This window comes from Brachycentrus maculatus, unplaced genomic scaffold (genome assembly GCF_059751285.1).
Source record: "Brachycentrus maculatus isolate JH-2025_06_01 unplaced genomic scaffold, ASM5975128v1 h1tg000093l, whole genome shotgun sequence".
Classification (NCBI taxonomy): domain Eukaryota; kingdom Metazoa; phylum Arthropoda; class Insecta; order Trichoptera; family Brachycentridae; genus Brachycentrus; species Brachycentrus maculatus.
The window spans coordinates 93,064-114,191 of record NW_028280847.1 but is presented as its reverse complement, the minus strand read 5'-3'; the positions used below and the strand labels follow the sequence as shown (position 1 = coordinate 114,191).

Below are 21,128 nucleotides of genomic sequence, written 5' to 3'. Positions count from 1 at the left end.
CACATGCATAGTCAAGTCTGTAGAGTGGAATGGATTAGGAATCAATTCGAAGCCTTATTCGTAAAATTTAGCTATCGGAACATAGACAACTACTTGAGATGGGCAAAGTATTGGTCATTTTTTTCTTAAATTTCACCGATTTTGTCATAAATCTTAAAGATTAATGAACATTGGTTATCTCCTTTTCCAGCCGAGATAACAGTCTTCGCCTCAATCTCTCTCTCTCTCTGATCACAATGTATGCATGGCTATTTTTATTTAATTGTGTATAAGTTACTCTTTATTTTATCCGCAGTAACAAATCAGTCCCAAAAAGTTCCGTGGATTGGTTTTAAGCATTCCGTTAATATGAGCTTTCGCGAGCGGTTTTTTTCTTCGTATTTTAAGAAATGCTGCTACCTTGGTCACTTCAAACGTCCATACAACGTAAACAATGCGTCGCATCTGGCATAAATTTAATCTGAGCTATTTTCAACAATGACACTTTGCAACTGTGGGATCATTAAATTAATCACAGTTTTTTACATTCATTTTTTATTATTATTTAAAACCACACTTATCAATCGGGCGTACTATATAATTTGTTAATTACAATTCTTTACATTTATAATTTGGTATGAATACCAAGAAGTTTTAACTTTTAGAAGATACAACGCGGGTGTCGTGTTTACATTAGAATCATGACCCAATTCTATTAACATGCCATTATATTAGATATTGAATAATAACATTATATGAATGCAGCATTATTTGGTAGCTCGATGCGTGTAGCACTGTAATGGGTGTCCAAAAGATTATAAACTAAACCCGTTCAATTTATTACATATAAAAATATATGAAATTCACTTCAATTAAAATAATATCAGTTAAGAGAAAATGGTTATTGTAATTTGTAAAATTTAATATTTAATACAACAGTTTTAAAATTTAAGTATGGATTAATTCTTAGAGACGAAATATTCAAATTTATTATTTTAGGTGTATTCACTTAAAATATATACCTACACATTTATTCGATTATTTTTTCAGCCAATTAGGAAGCAACAACAAATGTAAGATGTGTGCTTTCGATTTAAAATTCACAAAATTGCATTTTACATTGTAACCAAATCTTTCTATGTTCGGATAAGTCTAGGAATTATTGAACGTGGTGTCCCGACGATGCAGAAAATTTTGAAATACTATGGATTTAATTTTCACATGCGAAATGAAAACCTGAAAACAGAGGAACTTGAATCCCCCCCCCCCACCTCCAACAGCCGAGGAAATTTTTAGAAGCTTATATTATATATAATAAGCTTATATTATACATCCTCAGTGAGCATTAGTTTGAAAGCTCAATTTATTATTGAAATAATAAGCTTCCGTAGATGTAGCGCATATGTATGTATTTTTTTAAAATTACCTAACGTCCAAGTGACTCTGAAATCTAGCTAGGGCTTATGCAACACCGTTTATCATGTCTCTACTCAGGCTTCAACTTTATAAGTTTCATAGCCTATGTATGCCTACTCGAGAGTGGATTTACTCTTTATGTTTAAAGTTACTATAATTTCATGCAATTCATGAGTGAAAATTCTAGGCAAAAACACTCGCTTATGTATGTATGCGCTATGCGCGTAATATACGTAGCTACATACACGGACGCGCGCTTTACAAAACTGTCCAGTTGTGTATTTCGAAAAAACTAAAATACACATTACACATAATATAATTATGTCGATGAACCAAACAGTAAGCCCAAATAAACATCTATTCTAAACATTGGTTTCTGGTTCAAAGTAGGTTTGTTTACGCTCACTCGTTAGTGCGCCCATTATTATACTACTTGGAGCTTACACTAGAGCGGTGATTCTTATAGGAGTATTTAGTGGGCGATGTCGCGAGGAGTTTTGGGGCGCCAGAGGCCCAGGAGGGCAGAAAGGGAGGGCTTTGGAAAAAATGGACAATTTCTGACTAATGGGCAAATTTTTTGCCTAAAGCAGTCGAAGCATCACTATACGATTAAAATACTGTTTTTATAAACGTTTTTTACTATTTTTAGATGAAATTAAAATTTCATCGTTCATCATTCGTTTGTGAATGATGAATACACATTGATTGACAAAACCTTTGAAAAGGCTGTAGTTTGAAGTTTCCACATGACCATAATTTTTTTATCAGGCTCTTTCGATAAAACAATAATTCAGCGATTTTTTTTCGGGAGGAAAACCTGCGATTATTTATGAACCCAAGATTTGAAAAAAGGTACACTACCACTTGCTTATTGTCCAAAGAACCTTTCACAATGGTGGGCATATCGAGATTGCCTAACACTATAACTCGATTATATTACAATAATTTCATAGTAAGTTGTGGTGATGTACAAAGATATACTAAGATTTCAGTTGATTAGTAATTTGAAGGTAACTTGCTTTCAATACTATAGGTTCACTGCACGACTGTCCCTGTTCAAGCGGAAGTTGACAGGAATGGAAAAATTAAAAAAAATACGAGTCTCAAAGGCATTGGTATTAATTTTCCATTATGCAAACTTGTAATGACAAAATTTTTCAACTTATATTTTTTTGTTCGATAAAAAAAAGTTAAATAAGCCTAATATCATCGTATGGAAAATGGTCTATCAAATCAGCCGTGTAAGGTGTAAACTTTGATTAGTATCACAGCATAGTCTGTTTTTGGTTGCTGGGGTGATATGATGTACTTCATAGCAATAAGCCCGCCAGTGTATAATATTTACATATATTCAAAGAAGTTTACTGAAAACTGTCCCACCGCATGAACTAAGTTGCGAAATTTATAGAAAATGTGAAACGAAATTGTATTCCGATTTTACTGTGAATTTACATTCAAAAGTTTCCTATATCCCTGTCACTGCCAATCTAAATAAATACCAGTTTGTAAAATCACGGCCAATTTTTTTGAAGTGCCCCGGTGTAGATAGTGAAAGGGATTATGATGACTATGATGTTCTCTAAAAAGTTTAGTACATACCTACATAAATATATACAATAATATGTATGTTACATAAAATATTTCTCACAGATGATAATTCTCTATCATGCGAGAAATACCGCCGTCGTATTTTTAAGGAAATGTACGTGTTATTAGTATCTTATGGATACGCATAATTCATAATACAATAAAATAACGACAAGTCTAATGTTAAGGTCTCGTGTTCATGTTCCACGCAGAAGCGATGACTCTCCGCTCTCCTCCGTTGCGTGTCTCCTGAGGTTATTTTGATCCATTCTAATTATACCGGCGGATGGTCTGTTGGCTGTTGGGCCGAGAGTCGCGAGCAATCGGCGAGTCAGCCGTCAGCCCTGAGCCCCGACCGAACGCATGCGGTATCGGTATGGCGATAATTAACCAAAATAACACCCGTTCTTGTAAAAACGTTACCTACCATTCGCTTTGCGGCTTTCGTCGAAATCTGCAAACGCCTGATTTATGGCAACATTCGTTTTATGAAGAACAAAGAGCGACGCTCATGAACTTCTCATATTGGACTAAAATCCAGTATCAGTTCTCAAAGTCAACTAAATATCGTACTCAATACTTGCTAAATAAGTACCATTGAAAATATATTCGGAATGGTTTCACATATTTTCGGAAAGCATTGTTGCTTATGGTTCTAATCGTGATTTCAAATGAGAAAACAGAACTAAAAAATGGCGTCAATCAGCAGCGGAGTACGGTGAAAATAAAATATTGTAAATTTTAACTACCGTATTATATTAAAAAATAGATTACGAAAAATAGATATGCAAAGGGCGTTCCATATCTTCTTGATACGAAAGAAAGTAGTAAAATCATGATTATTTAATGATTTAATCACCTTTAACCCTGGACTACGAGACTTGTTTCAAAGAACCTATTAGCGTACTGTCAAATATACTAAGTCAGTACGCGACCGGCTGCACGAGAAGCCACACGTGTCACCCGCACACAATTTTTTAAAGAATTTATATTGGAATTTTGCAAAAAAATATTTTTAGAATTCCTTTTCTATCAATAACTCTTTTCTTTTCAAAACTATGTCTATTTCGAATATAAACTTATTTTTTCAATACTAAACGGTGTTTTATGTAAAAAATGCAATTGCGTTTAGTGTCATCTGGATTTAAAGAAATGTTTACCTTGCGGTCTATTGATCCCGCTTTAGCTCGGGACTATCGTAAAATGTACAACGATCGAAATTCTAATTTTACCAAAGACGTTTTCTAAAAAGTAAAAAAAATAAGCGCAACATGTTTTTTGAGGATTTTATACAAAAATACGAGCATGAAATATCGATAAAAATTAAGATATATCGCCCACTCCTTTCAACAACGTCATATGTCAAGAAACTTAATTTTTCCGGAGATCGTTTTTAAAGTTTAAGAATATAATAAAATGGATTAAAAATAAATATCAAGCCACTTATTGAACTTTTTAGTGTGCTACAGGTCTTTTTATTAAAAACCTGAAGGTTTTTTCTCCATTTGAAAAGTATTTAGTATATTTAAAAAAATAATTAAACAATACATTTTCTTCAAAATGCAAACACAATACTTTCTGCCCTGTAGCGGGTAAATATTAGGTTAAAAATATGCCGCTTTTGCTGAGATATAGTACATTTTCTGGGCATACCGAAATCATGCACGACTGAAAATTGTCGATTTTTGATTTATGACGTTCTTGAAAGGAATGAGCGATAAGGTAATTGTAATTACATCCTTTACATGTGTATTGCTTCCATGCTCTTCACAGATTAAATGTCCACACTGTCCACAATACGTCCTTGTGGTCCGTCTTTTTTGGCCAGGATAAAAAAGCTCATTTATTGCTTTCTCTCTCAGAGAATTGCAGGTGTAACATCTTTTGGTATATTGAGAATAGGGGCAAGATTTTCACGAATGTTTTGATGCAACGTTGTAGTGGACATTCTATGCCTCAACCGTATAGTAATAGGTAGTTGAATAGTATTTTTTATATATGATATAGACTCATACATATACACTAGTACAACTCGCACAAGCTAGTACAATGTAACCCTGAATACCCTTGCCATTACTGCTATTCCCCACTTTTAACTAATAATGCCTACTACTCGCCCTTCATTTCCTTCCCAAATAATAGTTTTCCTTCACCCACAATTCATTCAAGTACGTCATCTGTATTCCATTTGTTATCCACCTGGAGCCCAAGACTGATCAAAAATCAAGTTAGCACTGAATGATTTGATCATCATAATCATGGAATCGGAGCATGCTTATTTACAATTTCATCTCCATTATGTGACCTCCTAAGGGAAGAAATCACAATAAAATGTAATCTATAAGGGTAGAAGAGAAAAATAAAAAAGTAATGCTGATCAATTTATTTGTTCACAAATACCTATGTGTTTATATACATTGGTTTTCACTAACCGAGTGATTTATTATTATAATATTTATAATGGTCACTAATATGTTTCCACAATGTAATTATGGAAAATATTTTTTTAATAAAGAGACATTCTGATTAATAATCTGCAATGTGTACTTTGAACTTATTTTTAAATTAAGTTTTGACATTGAAGTGAGGGTATTGGTAATAAATATAGTACTCTCCAAATGTTACATTTTACAGCGGCGGCTTCGGTTTATTTAAATAAATAACACTGACTGAGAAGATCGTTCTAAAATTTGTTTAAGTGCGTTTGTCTTACATATTTTTATTTGATCATTAGAAGACTTACATCAGTACAACTTTACATTATTAATTTAAATACTCACCATTTGTATACTTTAATCCATTTTTTAAAATCCCCCCTTATTTGAATGTCATTATAGTCATCGAACAAAAAGTAAACACAAATATATATGCACATTTACCACATAGTATTATGCAGGGCTTTTTTCCATGTAATGCGTTGGAACGGCATTCCGGAAACATTTTTCACGGATATTTACTTTTTTTAATTTTCAAAATCAATTAGGCGAAATAATGTTTGCGCTTATGTAATTACAATCTGTATTTATATGATTTGTCAAAATTATAAAATATGGCATTACAATGAATACTTATGAGTGAGTTCTGGGACCTTTTTTGTTTAAAAAAAGCCCTGGTTTTGTATGACATAATTCCACTAAGATCTTCCCCAAAATTCGAAAAAAGTACTTAATATTACATAAAGGCGATGGTAACATTTTATGAAAGTTTCGTAATGTAAATGTGAAAACATCTATTTGAAAACCAACCAATGATAAAATTCATAAAATTCACCTGAATATTGGCCAATACATTTGTTATCTTTATTGCGATGATTTCTATGAATTGTATTGTGTCCTTTGACAAAATTATCTGTTGAACAGAAAAAATCAAGGAATGCAATAGTTTTGTGAATAAACGCATAGCTCAAATCAGTTTTCAAAATATTTTTTTACAATTCTTGTGCTCCCGAGCACATTACATACAGCCTAAAATAATATGAGTAATACAATAAGGTATTCATAGTGCTTTACATTATGTATTATATATAATAAAGTATATGAAAGGTCTCGCTTGGAAATAATTATTTTTTAACAATACCCTCACATGACAAAATATTACGATCAAGTACATTTTATTTAGATTATTATTTTTCCAAAAAATTACTTAAGATCAAGGCACAGAAACCGACTGTCCACACTCACAAACTAACTACGTACATATCTCAAAACTACTCTTTATAAAAATTATATATTTAATAAAAAATAATAATAATTAAACAATATGAAATAATATTAACATATAAAATACACTAAAATCATTTACACTTAAAGAAACTATATAAGACTACATTTTCGTTTTATCACTTAAGTAACTGTAGCATGATGTAAATATAATGTTTATACAAGCTGTGTAATGATTTTAAATATTGCATTTCATAATTACACTTACTTAATTGGCAAAATGTAATCAAATAAATGCATTTTTAAAATAAAAAAATTGTCTTTACCATTTAAATTATATATTACAATATACATGGTTTTTATCTTGAAACATCATTTAATGTATAATAACTTAAAATTAATTATTGCTGCTAGTTTTTTTTTTTATACAGGCGGACCTCAAATTTCGCACATGATTGGTTCCTAAAAATGTGTGCGAAAGTTAAATGTTCGAAAGTAGAAGGAATTTTTTTTTTAAAAACTCAAAAATTGTATGTTATAATTTGTTTTTATAAAAAAAGTACTACTAAGTACATATTGAATAAAAATTATATTTTCATAATAAATTTGTCAAGAGTTACATATATTTTTTTCTTTTCTTTTCTTAATAGAGAGTTCTGTAACATGAAGTACTAGTATGGATCGCCCTACGCACTTGAGATACCCATTCTCTATTGGAATCACATTCAATTCAGTATGTACATAACACTTTTCACAGTACGGACCTGGTTCATATGTATTTTATAGTGTGAAAGGGAATCAACTGCACGGAAAAAAAAACATTTTTGCATTGTTGCCAAAATAAATATTTTTTTAAATGTGCGAAATAGTGAATTGTGCGAGAGTCGAATGTGCGAGAGATGAGGTCCCCCTGTATTTATTATTTTTATTTAATAGAACACTTATTTCACACACTGATATTTAAAACTAATTGTGTATGGATATTGAAAACATTATGATGGAGAAAGTGGACTTTTTTATATATGTAAATGAAAAGGGACACATATTGAAAAACCCTGTTGTAAATTAATGTAATTGTTGTCACAATAGATCTATACAAATCACGGTGATATTAGGAGCTGTACTGACCTCCAATAAGAATAAAAATATGAAACTTTTTAAAACATCTTATTTTATTGTTGACGATATCTACAACATGTGTTATGGGGCCGGACTGGTTTTCAGGTATGTATATCGGTACAATTTATTAGAAAATCTACTAAAATTTATATGAGAAACAAACAAAATAATAAGGGTGATAGTTTCCACGTTTAAATAAATTGAAATCTCATTGATCACCTTTAATGCTGAGTAGAGCACAGTGTTTGGATTTCGGGTTTTGATCACTTACCCACTTAACAGGGTGCACCTAGATATGGTTGATAATGTCCCAAATAGAAAAACTAGGTTAAGAAAAATACCATAGCTGAAAAAACTCATCACTTATCAGCTGTAAAAAAAAAGAAAAAAAAGTTATCGTCCATACTGCAAAAGGACGATATAGTTTTGCGTTATTTTGAGTGTAAATATATTTTTTTAATCTAAAATTGCGATCTAGAAAAAACCCCACACATAAATAATAAGATATCCAAAGATCATAAAAAAATCTATGTATGGTAAATAAAACTCAAAATCTATACAACTTACTGCATAGCATACATATATTTTTTAGCACAAGATCACTGTGTACAGCATATAAAAAATATTAAGTATATTTCTGAATATACTTTAAAAAAAAACTTAAAATTACATTAAATTGTTTTGAATAATTTATGTATCATATTTTGAGTACAAAATAGAAAAAAACTGCATAAGAAGCCCTTTGATATTTTTTCAAATGTTTATCTTTGATGTTTTAATGACAACATAGCAAAATCTGTTTTATTTCATACTTTTACATTTTTCAGATATGATAAACTAATATTAATTATTTAAAATACTACAATTAGTTTTGAAATATCAGTGAATGACGATACCATGGAGATTAATTCTTAACATGAACCTGCACAGCCAAGTCAACAGCTAAAAAAATGAATAAATTAAAAATAACATTAGTGCGATCAATGAGCACATAATTGTAAAATGTGATATGAAATATTATAGTAAATGCAACATTGTATAATTATTGCATTGTTTTGTATAATATATATTATGTTTAACCTTAAGTGAGATGCAGAAAATGATTTATCTACACCGTATCCTAAATATCGCAAACCAACATATATATTATTGATTGAAAAAAAAAGTTTTTTTTCATAACTTCATGAATAATTGAATTCAGATTGTTTGTGAAATTGTTTAGCTTGTAAAAATTTGTTAGAACAATTTAAAAGGGTGAAAAACTTACAAATAAAAAGGAGAAGAAGCTTATAAAAATACAAACAAATTAGATTAATTGAAATGTTATACAAATAAATACATATTTATCAAGTAAAGTTATTATTTTTTAAGTAAGTTACCAATATGGAAAATTCATATATTGTGAGTTAAATTTATTCAGCTTCAATAAGTCATCTATTAAATTTGGCCCAACATTCAGTACTAAAAAAAATAATTTCCCAGTTGCCATGGTGATACAGCAATTGGACAAATCTAGAGATTCCAAGATTTTTTATTTGTGAAACTTGGTTGCGGCGTTATTGAAAGGACTGAGATATTACGAAACATATATTATAATACATACATCTGTAAATAAACTGCATTTGATTGAAAAAAAGAATCATTATAGACCTAAATGCTAAAACCCCTTTCAAACACACTTTATCTTGCCATACCTACTACACTGGTTTAAAATGGGAAATTTTTAAAGTATTAATGTAACTGAGGCTATTATTGCTGACTTTTACTGCTGTCATGCACAGGCTATGCTAATGTGGGATTTTTATTATTATTAATGTTTTACATAAATGAAAAAAAGAAGAGTATGGTCAATAATACACACTGTGATTGTTTAGGGTTGACTATTATAGCTGTCAAATTTGGTCTAATTTAGGAAATGACAGCTCAGTAAGTAAACATTCTGTATAGATTAAACAGTTTTAACAGATCAAAAAACTCAAGATATTACATATTCTTATGACAGGAAAGGATATTGCGTCCCCATATAAAATACGTCCAGTTGAATAATATCATAGTTAGAGAGTTGTTTGTTATTATTATAAAATGTATTCATATCACTAAGTTCTACATACAAAAGGACATGTAAGTAATAATAATAATAAAACGGTAATCGCAGGTGTGTAGGTATATGGTGGTAAGAAATAAGGTTATAGAATAATAATGAGTTAATGTTGGTATGCGATATTATACAATTAGAAGAATTATTTGCAACAGTTATTCCATAACATCACAATATCAACAAAGCTCGCGTATCTCGCTTGTGAGCCGTTATTAACAGTAGGTATAGTAAAATCTGTTATTAATTTAAATACATAACACAATATCAACACTATCGCAGAACTTTTACAGTGTGTTTCAATTTATTGCTCATGAATACTTCTTAAACTAACTTAAAAATAATTCCTAGCGATTTACCAAATGTCTAATAGTGCTAGTAACAAATATCTCTAAATCTACAATTTTACAACCTTATTAAATACGTGAGTATTTACTTATCTAAGTATAAAAAAAGATATAATATTAAGAATTTAGCTAATATACGAGTATTGCTTTTCAGAAGAAGTCATTTTGATTCATAATATCGCAGTTCAATATAATATTGATAATTCAAAATTATGTGAACGAATATAATATAAGTACTTAACAATTTAGGTCATTTTACTATAAAATGAAAAGTTCAGAAAAATATTTGCAATCTATGAAAAGTATAGGAAGATATTAAATAGGGAGTTGTAAAAATTATAAAGGGAGTTTCAGTGGGAGATCTGAAGTTTTGGGAGATTAAAGATTATTTTCCTGAAGAAATAATTTTTTCATCTGACAAAAAATGTAATAAGACTGTAAAAGGGTCATCATGACTAAAATATATAAAATTTTCATTTTGGGAATGGGCATTTTTTGGTGCATGTTTAATTGGATTGACTTAATGCAGTTAGTTATTTTATGCGACATTTATGCTGGTTCAATATTTCAAGATAACATTTGTCTTAAGACATTAAGCCAAACCAATATTGGGCTCATGCAAAAAAGGTATTTTTATATAGTGAAATTCATCCAGACAATCCATCAAATTAGAACTCTTAGCTCAATGGATTGACGTCAAAAATAACCTCGTATAAATTAAGATAATTAAGTAGTCACATCTTACATTGAAAATGCCCGTCTAGATAAATCATTTCCCCACTTTTACTTTTAAATATAAATAAGAACTATCGATAAAAAAGCCACATTAGTCAAGTATGTAAAGTAATTAAAATGTTCACTTTTATTTTTTTACGCCAGATTACAATTTAGCCACTTGTTTGTAAATTTACAAATCGTTGGTGTATTAAATAGATAATAAAAATTTAATCAGTAAAATATACCCTAAATATATAATTTACAAAATACTTGTAGAAAAGCTGTTTGATGCACCATTTTTATAATGACCTATCTTACCTACAATCTTTTCAAATATATATATATATACATATATATATATATATATATATATATATATATATATATATATATATATATATATATATATATGTATGTGTATGTAAATACACATACAGATACTATGGTAATTTTATATTACATTTATGGTTAGAAATAAGTTTTCAATTATTTAAATATTTATAGTATATAAGGGCACATAAGGTAATACACCTTATGTTTATTGCTGTGAGAATGAAATACTAATATACTGTAGTATGCTTTTAGAATATGTAACATACTTAAAATGTAAAGTCTAATATAGTCCTAATTTTGAAAAATATATATTTATAGTATATGAAAGAGAATGATGAGTTTTTGAAATTTGAGACACTTATCATAATATTTAGATACAAGGCTATGTTTAAACTTTATTGACAACATCATTTTATATCTGAGAACATGGTACGAAAATAAATTTATCGCCAAAATAATAAACATAATCTTCCATAAAAAACAAAGCATTTGTGTGAATACCTCAAGTAAAAATTAATGGTATTGAAAATTATTCATTATTTAACCTCCGAGTTTTTAATATTTTACAGATATCCCAACAGAGTTAACCTAAAAAAGTAAAATAAACTCAGACTTTACGAATAAGTTAACTTAACAAAGTTAGCTTGAAACAAGTATAAAAAATTCAGACTTTTCCGAATGGTTTAAAAAATCCGGTAAGTATCTTATTGGTATTAATAAATGTTTAAGCTCTATTACTTGACAAATTTTTCAACAGGTGGCGTCAGGAGCTGGCACGTAGTCTGTTCGGCGCCACAAAGAATATGTATGGAAATTTCTAATGCAAATTAAGTGTGGTTGCTCAGTTGGGAGCGGAATGATTAATGTTATATTGTGTCTTTACTTATAATATACCTGAATCCCAATGTTTTTTGAGTCCAGATACATATTATCAAATAGTATTTCAATCAGCACCCCAGGCCGAAGAGGGCGAAGCCACACATTTAGTAGGATTTTACACAAAGCCCCTTTTGTAGGGATCAGGGCATCAATGCCCCTTTAGAACTTAACACCCAACATGAAGTGGTAATGTGCCCACCCCATCACTAACCAGGCAACAATAAGTTTTAAGCGTTGGGAATTCCCAGACTTTGTCATTCTCTTCCAAAAAAACTTATTCTTCTCTGTTGAGATACATTTAAGACTGAAAATATTGATGGAAAAAAAACTGAAAAAATGATTTAAGTTTTGTGAAATATGTAATCCTATCATGTACAATATTTTTAAAACTACAGGAAGTGATAACTTTTTTTTTGCAGGTAGGATAATAGTGGATGTTATGTTGTATACATTTTGATTGCAATGAAGTCAGGAAGGAAAGACTTTTATGTGCGAAGTTTGATACAGTAAAAATTATAATCTGATGAATTTAATTTTTAACTAATATATGTAAGTACGTGGGGAATAACTATAATTTATAATAAATATAAAATGTATAACTATGTATGTTGAAATGATTGTATGCATTACCTGAGCCATGAGGATTTTTTTTCAAACAACTTTAAAAAAAATTAAATTAATGTGTTTTAAAATTTCATGTTAGAAGATTGGAATGGGATATTTTAGAATAATAAAGAAGCCTTACTTACTAATGCAATCACAAGTTTATTACTACAAGATTGCAGCATTTATCACTTTCCCATGATGAATCATCTAGAAAACATAAAGTGTGATACTATAAAGAGGAAATTATAAAATAAACAGTCTAAAATAATCCAGCTACGATTGTATACTGCCATTCCGTTGGATGTTTCCACACATTCACCTGAAACAAAATATTATCCTTCTGATTATTGTGTTAATTTATGAACTTATTTCTTAAAAATACAATGATAACATGAAATTTAATTACATATAATAATAAATACATAAACACGGTTAAAATAAAATAAGTCATAACAACATAATTAATATATTCAGTGATTGTTTAAATCTGAAAAGATTTACACCATAGAAATCTAGATCATATCTCAAGTTATCTTTAAATCAAGTTTGTAAGTAGTATCAATGAATGAAAAATCTTTAGTAATCCTTCAAAACTTCGTCATAATTGGTGAAACGGGTTAGCAGAACATTCCTACACAGCTATTATTACTAATAAAACCATGAAGACCATACCTGAACTCGTGGCATTAAATACAAGAGCACCATCAATTCCTGGTCTTATATTACGATCACAGCTAACTGAAGACCGTGTGAAATGAATCATCCTGTCTGGCGATTCTTTATAAACAAAACAAAATCTCTTTGCTCCGATGGAATCCCGTGTTAGTGGAGTTGTGATCAGGAATGAAGTCCCATTTTCTGACCATCCGCCGTGACAAGAGTAAGCTGGAAATATCAATAAAATATTAATATTCATGGCCGGATTGAACAAGGAGTTGTTGGCGTTCCCCATTCCCTTACAGTTATTGGCACCACTGATTTCATATGTAAATATAATCTGATACTAGACACATATTGCAATTTTAAATAGGCCATTTATGTTAACCATGATCTTGTTCATATATATGCCTGTCAGAACTGATCACTTTGCTTTCATACAATTAATGATTGACTTAATGCGGCGTCAATCCAATGCACTGTTTGCTTAGGAATATAACCCAGATGAAAATTTGTAAGGTCAAAGAAAATATATTATGTAAACAATTGTTTTTTTTTTACCTGTGATAAAGTCTTTATTGTCACAAGACGAATGGAATACCATACTTTCTTGTATATTACAACCGATATCTAACATAGAAAAATCATTATTCACGCAAGTAGTACCATCTGTTTTTCCATTCGACCTACGCTTTCTAATTAGTTCACTCGTCAAATTACTAAACTCTATTTTGCTCTCTACTGAAGAAACATTCTTATATGACAATGTCTCATTTGCTTCTAGTTCCATTTGCTTTCGTTTAAGCCTCAGCTCTTTCTTTATTGCTTCCTTAGCAAATATTTTTTCTAACATCTTGTCATATTTTTTCTTCTTCCGTTCGACAGCTGATAAACTCTCGTCCGAGTTAGTCTCAGAGTTGATATGTTTATGATTTCTGTGGTTACGTGCGTGCGATCTTTTGTTTTTATGATTCTTCTCTGGTTCTGTTGAATTATCCATTGTTACTTTTGGAATTAATGATCGAGCGTTTCTTTGAAGAATTTTTAGACCTGTAATTTCAAACTTTCCAGAGTAAGGACAATCTCTCGCTTCAGGATTGGTAGCTGAAAATTAAAACATAATAATTAGTATATCAATAAACAAATATCAATTAAGCATCATGACTTTGGAAAGTAATGAATTAAAAAGTTTAATTCTGATCTCGACAACAGGTTTTATAACTCTAGATAATTTGTTAGAAAAAGATCATCAGAACATTTTCTTCATATAGTTCATAATTTTATGTATATTTATAAAAGCATCAACAATAAAAAAGGTAATGAAAATGCCCATTCTAAATTAAGTTCAAAGCATGAAACGGTCCTTCTTTTGTCGAGTCCAGTGTCTAGGATTGCCACTATAAAAATAAATATGCATGGTGGACTGTAATAAAAGAGCACATACTATCACCTATCTGGTCATTTAACTAGACATAATTTTTCCTCTACTAATACTACAGTCATCATATGTAAAATATGACAAAAAGTCTAACATACTGAGACTGATCACCTTAAATTCACCGGATAATGCTGCATTATTTTATTCAGCATTCTAAGCACTATCGAGTGTATCTGATGAGATACTTTATAAATATTGAGTAAATAGTAAAATCAGGTTGTACACTAACTGACTAAGGTGAGGTAGGGTAGGGTGGCGGGCTGGAAGTGGGAGGGAGAGCAGGCGTCTTCGGGGCGCGCGGCAGGGCGTCCGGTCTGCAGTTCCGCGGCGTGCGCCACGCGCCGGTGGAAAGCGAGGCAAACGTAACGTCCCACACTGAAAAGAATACATTTTATTTGTAATATTTATACATATGTATATGCAAAGTTTTAAGTGAAAATTTTAATGCTTTTTACTTTTTTTAAATATTTGAAGCATTAACTTTGTGGATCATTTTAATATATTATTTGGAGAAATAAAATGAATTTACTTTGCTTGTGATGTACAAGATTTATGATTCATTGAAATGGAATTAGTTTGTCTAATTATCTAGCTTTTAGATATATGATTGGGAGAGATTAGTTGTTCAATGGTTTAATCTTCTTATGGCGCCTAATTTTATATTATATGCGTACAGATTGATGAAAAAAATACAAATGGAGTATTACTCACCAGTGATGTTGCCAATGCGCTACTAGAGCCACAGAATTACCACTCGGAGAGGAGGCCTTGATGATAGCGCAGTGGACCTTTATGTCAGCTCCCGTCTGATTGGTGATGCGAAGCGTTGCATTTTTCTGGTGAAAGGAGTAGGTGCTGGAGTAGTCCAGTGTGTGCCAGTGCCCGGGGAATGTCATCCAAGAAGGAAATCTACATTTCCAGGTCAGCGGGACTGGAAATATATTGACAACTTTATCACTTCTTTCACCTTAGGTGGCCTCCTGCGGACCGCAGATACATACAGAGTTTATATACATATGTACTAGGGAGTTTTAAAAAGACGTAGAAGTGACATAAACAATGTTTGGTATTTTTTTCTTGTATGCAATGGTATTTTTTTATAGGATTTTTCCAAATATCGACACTTTCCTGGCAAATTATCACTAATGCTAGTTAGGTAAAGGTCATTTGTTTCGGTAAATCAACTGAAAGTAAATATATGCACGGTGCTTTAAAAAATCATAATCTTATTACCCTAAAGTGTATGATTTATTACATCAATGCAAATATTTATTTTGAGCAAATTTACTTAGCTATTATTAATTTGGCTTTAATAATAATATGCCGTAAAAGGGTGGCTACTAGAACAAATGTCATAGCTCTAAAATAATTTACTTGGAGATTGCTACAGTTGTACCAAACTACAAATAAACAAGAAAAAGTTGTATTTAATAAAAAAAAAAAAAATAAAAAAATGTATTAGTTACTGTATTTAAAATTATGGCATTTAAAAAATATTACATTAATTTTTGCAAGTATGTACAGATCCACCTCCGTAGTGTAATGGTCAAGCTGCTCGGCTACCGTTCTGGAGGTCCAGGGTTCGATTCCCAAGGGGTGTAAAATAAATACAAGTGATTTTTTTTCACTGTAATATTTATTCAATATTATCCTGGACTGGTACCTGAAGCGGAGGGCTGATCACCTTTCCTTCATGTGTAAATGATCAAGATAACACTGCGTTTATATGATGCAGTGCCCTATGCACCATTGGGTGCGGATAAGGGTTTTATTATTATTATTATTATGTACAGATCTCTAGGGATTTTGTAATGATGGGTATACAATAATTACCTTTTTTAAGTGCCATTGTGCGTGATCCTTCGGTGGCACTAAATAAGCCATTGCAAGTTGCATCTCCGGACTGCGCTACTCGGAACTCTACTCCATCTCCCTCTTTATTCAGTGCATGTATACCTAGAAAATTTTAAGAGTAAATAACTTAATCTAACCTTACCTACCCTTTTGTCTACCTCCGTAGTGTAATGGTCAGCGCGCTCGGCTACCGTTCTGGGGGTCCCGGGTTCGATTCCCAGAGGGGGGACTAATAAATGTAAGTGATTTTTTTCACTCTAATATTTATTCAATATTACCCTGGACTGGTACCTGAAGCGGATGGCTGATAACTTTTCCTTCGTGTTTTAACGATTAAGATAACACTGCGTTTATATGATGCAGTGCCCTATGCACCATTGGGGCGCGGATAAGGGTTTGAATAAATGAACCTTACCTAAGCTGTGTGAAATATACATTTAAGTTTTTCTGATGATATAAGGTAATTATTTTCCCATTTTACAAATACTTTATTGATATTCATTGATAAAATTTCATTGATATTCTGCAACATATGCAAAAACATTTGGTTTTTGCTATTTTCAACTAATAATGCCTGCACTTGTATGGTAATAAGTAAGAATAAAAGTTTGGTGAAATTGGTACCTATTTAATAAATTTGCCACCATTACGTTAATGTATCATTACACTCTTGACTAGAGTAATTTACACACAAATAAGTTTGAACATGGTATGATTATTTACAAAAAATTCAAAAGTATTATTTCCATTTTTTTGAAACAAAACAATTTACACTTTTAGACTTTAAAAATCTAAAAATCTTAGAATTAAAAAAAAAAACAAATTAAGGGTATTTATTTATATAATATAAGATAAGATAAATTGATTACCTAAGCCACTTTTTTCATAAACGAAACAGCGATACCTATCTTCATTGCTGGTTGCATGATTATGATGTACTTTCCCAACTAAGTATCTCAAGCTGCCTTCTTTCCATGTCGCTAGACATTCAAGTTCTTCCACTGAAAAATCATTATAATAATAGTTAAGCACTTATTTATGTAATGAACAACATTACATTTATTGAAAAAAGTAAGGACACGTTAATTTATTTTACACACACACAAAGGCACAGTGATTAAGGTTTTAAAAATATATATAATCTTGTTAGCAAAAACATAAGGTAACAATTTAACTAACATTGCTTATTGCTTTTGAGCATTTAGAGAAAAAAACCTATACATATTCATTAAGAAAATACCTTGTATAAAAGAATTATGTTAAGTAAAAAAAAACAATTTCTAAACGTCAAATTATTTACTCCATAGTAAAATGATTTACATTTTTGAGTACAATAATTGACAAAGATAGTAATTGACGTAATATACAAAATTTCATTTGCTTTGACATAATGATATAATACATTAACAAGAATTAATAAAAAAAATGATTACAGTAAATTAATAACATAAATCTAGTACTATGTACGCAGTTTAAAAAAAAGAAAACCTAAAAATTGAAAAATTTGTTTCAAACTCGGCTAGAAAAAGCATTTGGACAAAATCATCATTGCTAATTTCGCAGTATTTTCATGGATAAAAACATAAGTATATCAGATAAAATTCATAAATTAAATTGCCAGGGCCCTAACTGTGAAAAGTGGGGGGGGGGGGGTGCCAATAACTATGTGTTTACCATAATTTTATAACAAGAAATTACCTGTGCTCTCTGAGCCATATACATCAGGGCATGCTTGGTAGTTCAACAGCAAACGGGACTCTTCCGTGCAGCTCTCTATAGATGAAACAGGACTTTTGCAATCCCCATGTCCTCTGAAATATTAAAAAAGATTCTTGTAAATACTCATTTAAAAAAATGTAAAAACTAAAAACTGTAATGAAAAACAAAGAGGAGAAAAAATAGTGAAATAGATAATCTGGACTGTCATTCTTGGTAAGAGAAAGATAAAATAGAAGGTTGATGAAATTGAGAAGAAAAAAAACAACAAAAAAATGGACAGAAGTGTCCTTGGGGACTGTTTTCCAATTCACCGCTTCGTTGATTCTCTGAATTACTTTGTGTGTGTAGCAGAATGAGGACTTTTTAACTTTATGTAGTAAGAAGGTATTGATGGATGGATACTGGATACTTCAATGCCCTGTTAGATACTAAACAAAAAATGTTTTTGACATTAGTACAGCGATGATTAAAATAAAATTGAAATGGAATAAAAGTTACATATTTGTAAATATTTTTCAAGCCCCGAGAGACAAATCTGAGCCTGTAAATTGTCATAATTTCACAAAAGAGGACTGCGATTCTATATGTATCCATGTGATTCAGTTTAAAAAATAAGCCAGTTTCTTTAACCATTCACTTTTATATGTACCACGTCAGTAAGAATAATAAAATACTACCTATATATTTAGATTTTTCCACATTTATTTTACTTGATAAGTTGCCGGGTTTCATCGTGACTAACCAGTCTGATGACGTTGGTATGTAGTTCTACCAATAAATGTCAGTACAAAACTTAAAACACGTCGAAAAGATCAGCTTTCTTGTTATTAAACAACATTATGCATGCGTAAACAATATTTTAAGCGAAACTTTTTTTATTTTATTATTAAGGTGTAGATTTGCCATTGGTATATGAAACAATACAGTATTACTTGAACACCACACCAAGCCACACTAAGGCAAGCAGTATGGCTTCAAGTATCTTTCTTCAAACTAAGAACACCTCTGTGGTCCTTATGGAGGATGTACCCTGAGGCAGTTGATTGATTAATGATACAACACATGGCCTCATGAAAGTGTTGCGAATTGTTTTGAATTTTGGAAGATGTGTATTACTTGTGTTTATAAAATAAAACTTTACTCGTATACTCAAACTGACATTTCAATAGGTAGGTATCTTCTATATCGCACTGTAGCCTCCCCGTCTTGGGCAAGAGCTATGTTTAAAATCACGTAGTTAAGGAAACGAGCTTCTAATATGACCACCGTGAATATTCACATGTAATTGCATTTACTATGGCCTTTTCTTTATCCACTGTTTTTAGACAAAAGTCTTACTAAAACTATGTTCTTTCACTTTCCAGCATTAATGTCATGTTAAAATGAGTATGGATATTGTAGTCAGTATGGCTATCATTGGTTTCTGAGGTATGTGGATTCGAGGTCGCTTCTTAAACTAAACAACAGTATTTTAATATGAACATGGCATACCTGTTATACGTAAAAGAAAATGGCCCTCTAAGTGGACATGTGACAGGGGAAGCATTTTCTCGAAACATGGAGTAGAGTAATGCATCTCCAGTAATAAGAGAACATAGGTTAGGAATGGCTTCTCTCCCAAGGCAGTATGCTGGAAATATAATATGGTTTATATTACAAACGTTTTATTATTAACCCTGGTCTTTTATTGAATGTGTATATTGTGTGTAGTATTATCTCCTTGACCTTTCTTAATTTATAATATACAAGGCATGGTGAAAATAAATTTGTCTGATAGAGATGACATTACAAGTAATAACTTTTTACTTATTTATTTTTTTACAAACATGTTAATAATATTAGTATATAACCACTCACTGAGATTTTTATGTCTACCGGTTTCAAGACGTACAAAACTGGTAGACATAAAAATCTCGGTGAGTGGTTATATACTAATATTATTAACATTTTTGTAAAAAAATAAATAAGTAAAAATGACTAACCACAAAGTAAATGCTTTAAATATTAATAATATTGAGAATAACTTTTTGTTTATTAGTAGTAACTCTGAATAAGATAAAATGTTCACAACATTTTGAGTGTATGTGTTTAAATACTTGTTTACAAATCTAGGTTTATGAGTTATTTTTACAATTTTTTGACATCTCAGCCTAGATGAAGAAGAATATGGGAGTCTGGGTATTTACAGGGCTTGTAACCTATCGTACCCTGTAAATAACCAGACTTCCATATTCTTCTTTATCTATGTTGAGATGTCAATAAAAAGAAGAAGTTAACGTTATGATTTTTTCCGCAATCTAGTACAGAATTTTAGTGTTCATGTTACGAGGAAGGCCATCATAGAGATTATTGGTTGTCAAGTTTTATCTGGATAGAAATATATTATAAACAATTAATAATATCATGAGCTGGAAATTTTCCGTGCTTTATGATGGAAAATGGAAATAAATATAAAAGATTTCAGTTGATACAATTATTTTTTTAAATGATAAGATAATAAGATAAAAGAATCCTTACTTTCTTTATATTGGAGGACATTGAGGTGTTTTTCGTGGATTACGACACATCTATAGCAGCCTTTTCTGAAATATCAAACAATAAATGGGTAAGATTTTTGTTATAACTATGATGTATTTCATCTATCACAAAATTATATGCTATAAGCATTAAGAGTTATATCCACTTGTATATCGGTGACTCTGACATTAAAATTAATTTAAATA

At 30.6% G+C, this 21,128-nt stretch overlaps 1 protein-coding gene across 1 annotated transcript in view; it reads right to left on the bottom strand.

The window, feature by feature from the left end:
- Window positions 1-12,876: 12,876 nt before the first annotated feature.
- The window catches only part of LOC148310466 (uncharacterized), a 33,735-nt gene continuing 25,483 nt past the window's right edge, over window positions 12,877-21,128 (bottom strand). Inside the window, exons 4-13 of the mRNA XM_088258383.1 lie at window positions 20,923-20,987; window positions 19,897-20,035; window positions 18,385-18,497; window positions 17,556-17,687; window positions 16,666-16,788; window positions 15,544-15,763; window positions 15,062-15,207; window positions 13,956-14,498; window positions 13,410-13,622; window positions 12,877-13,056 (exon numbers count right to left, since the gene is read on the bottom strand). Of these exons, the coding sequence (XP_088114509.1) occupies window positions 12,941-13,056; window positions 13,410-13,622; window positions 13,956-14,498; window positions 15,062-15,207; window positions 15,544-15,763; window positions 16,666-16,788; window positions 17,556-17,687; window positions 18,385-18,497; window positions 19,897-20,035; window positions 20,923-20,987 (1,810 nt within the window). The 3' untranslated portion in view covers window positions 12,877-12,940. The remainder of the gene's footprint in view (window positions 13,057-13,409; window positions 13,623-13,955; window positions 14,499-15,061; window positions 15,208-15,543; window positions 15,764-16,665; window positions 16,789-17,555; window positions 17,688-18,384; window positions 18,498-19,896; window positions 20,036-20,922; window positions 20,988-21,128) is intronic.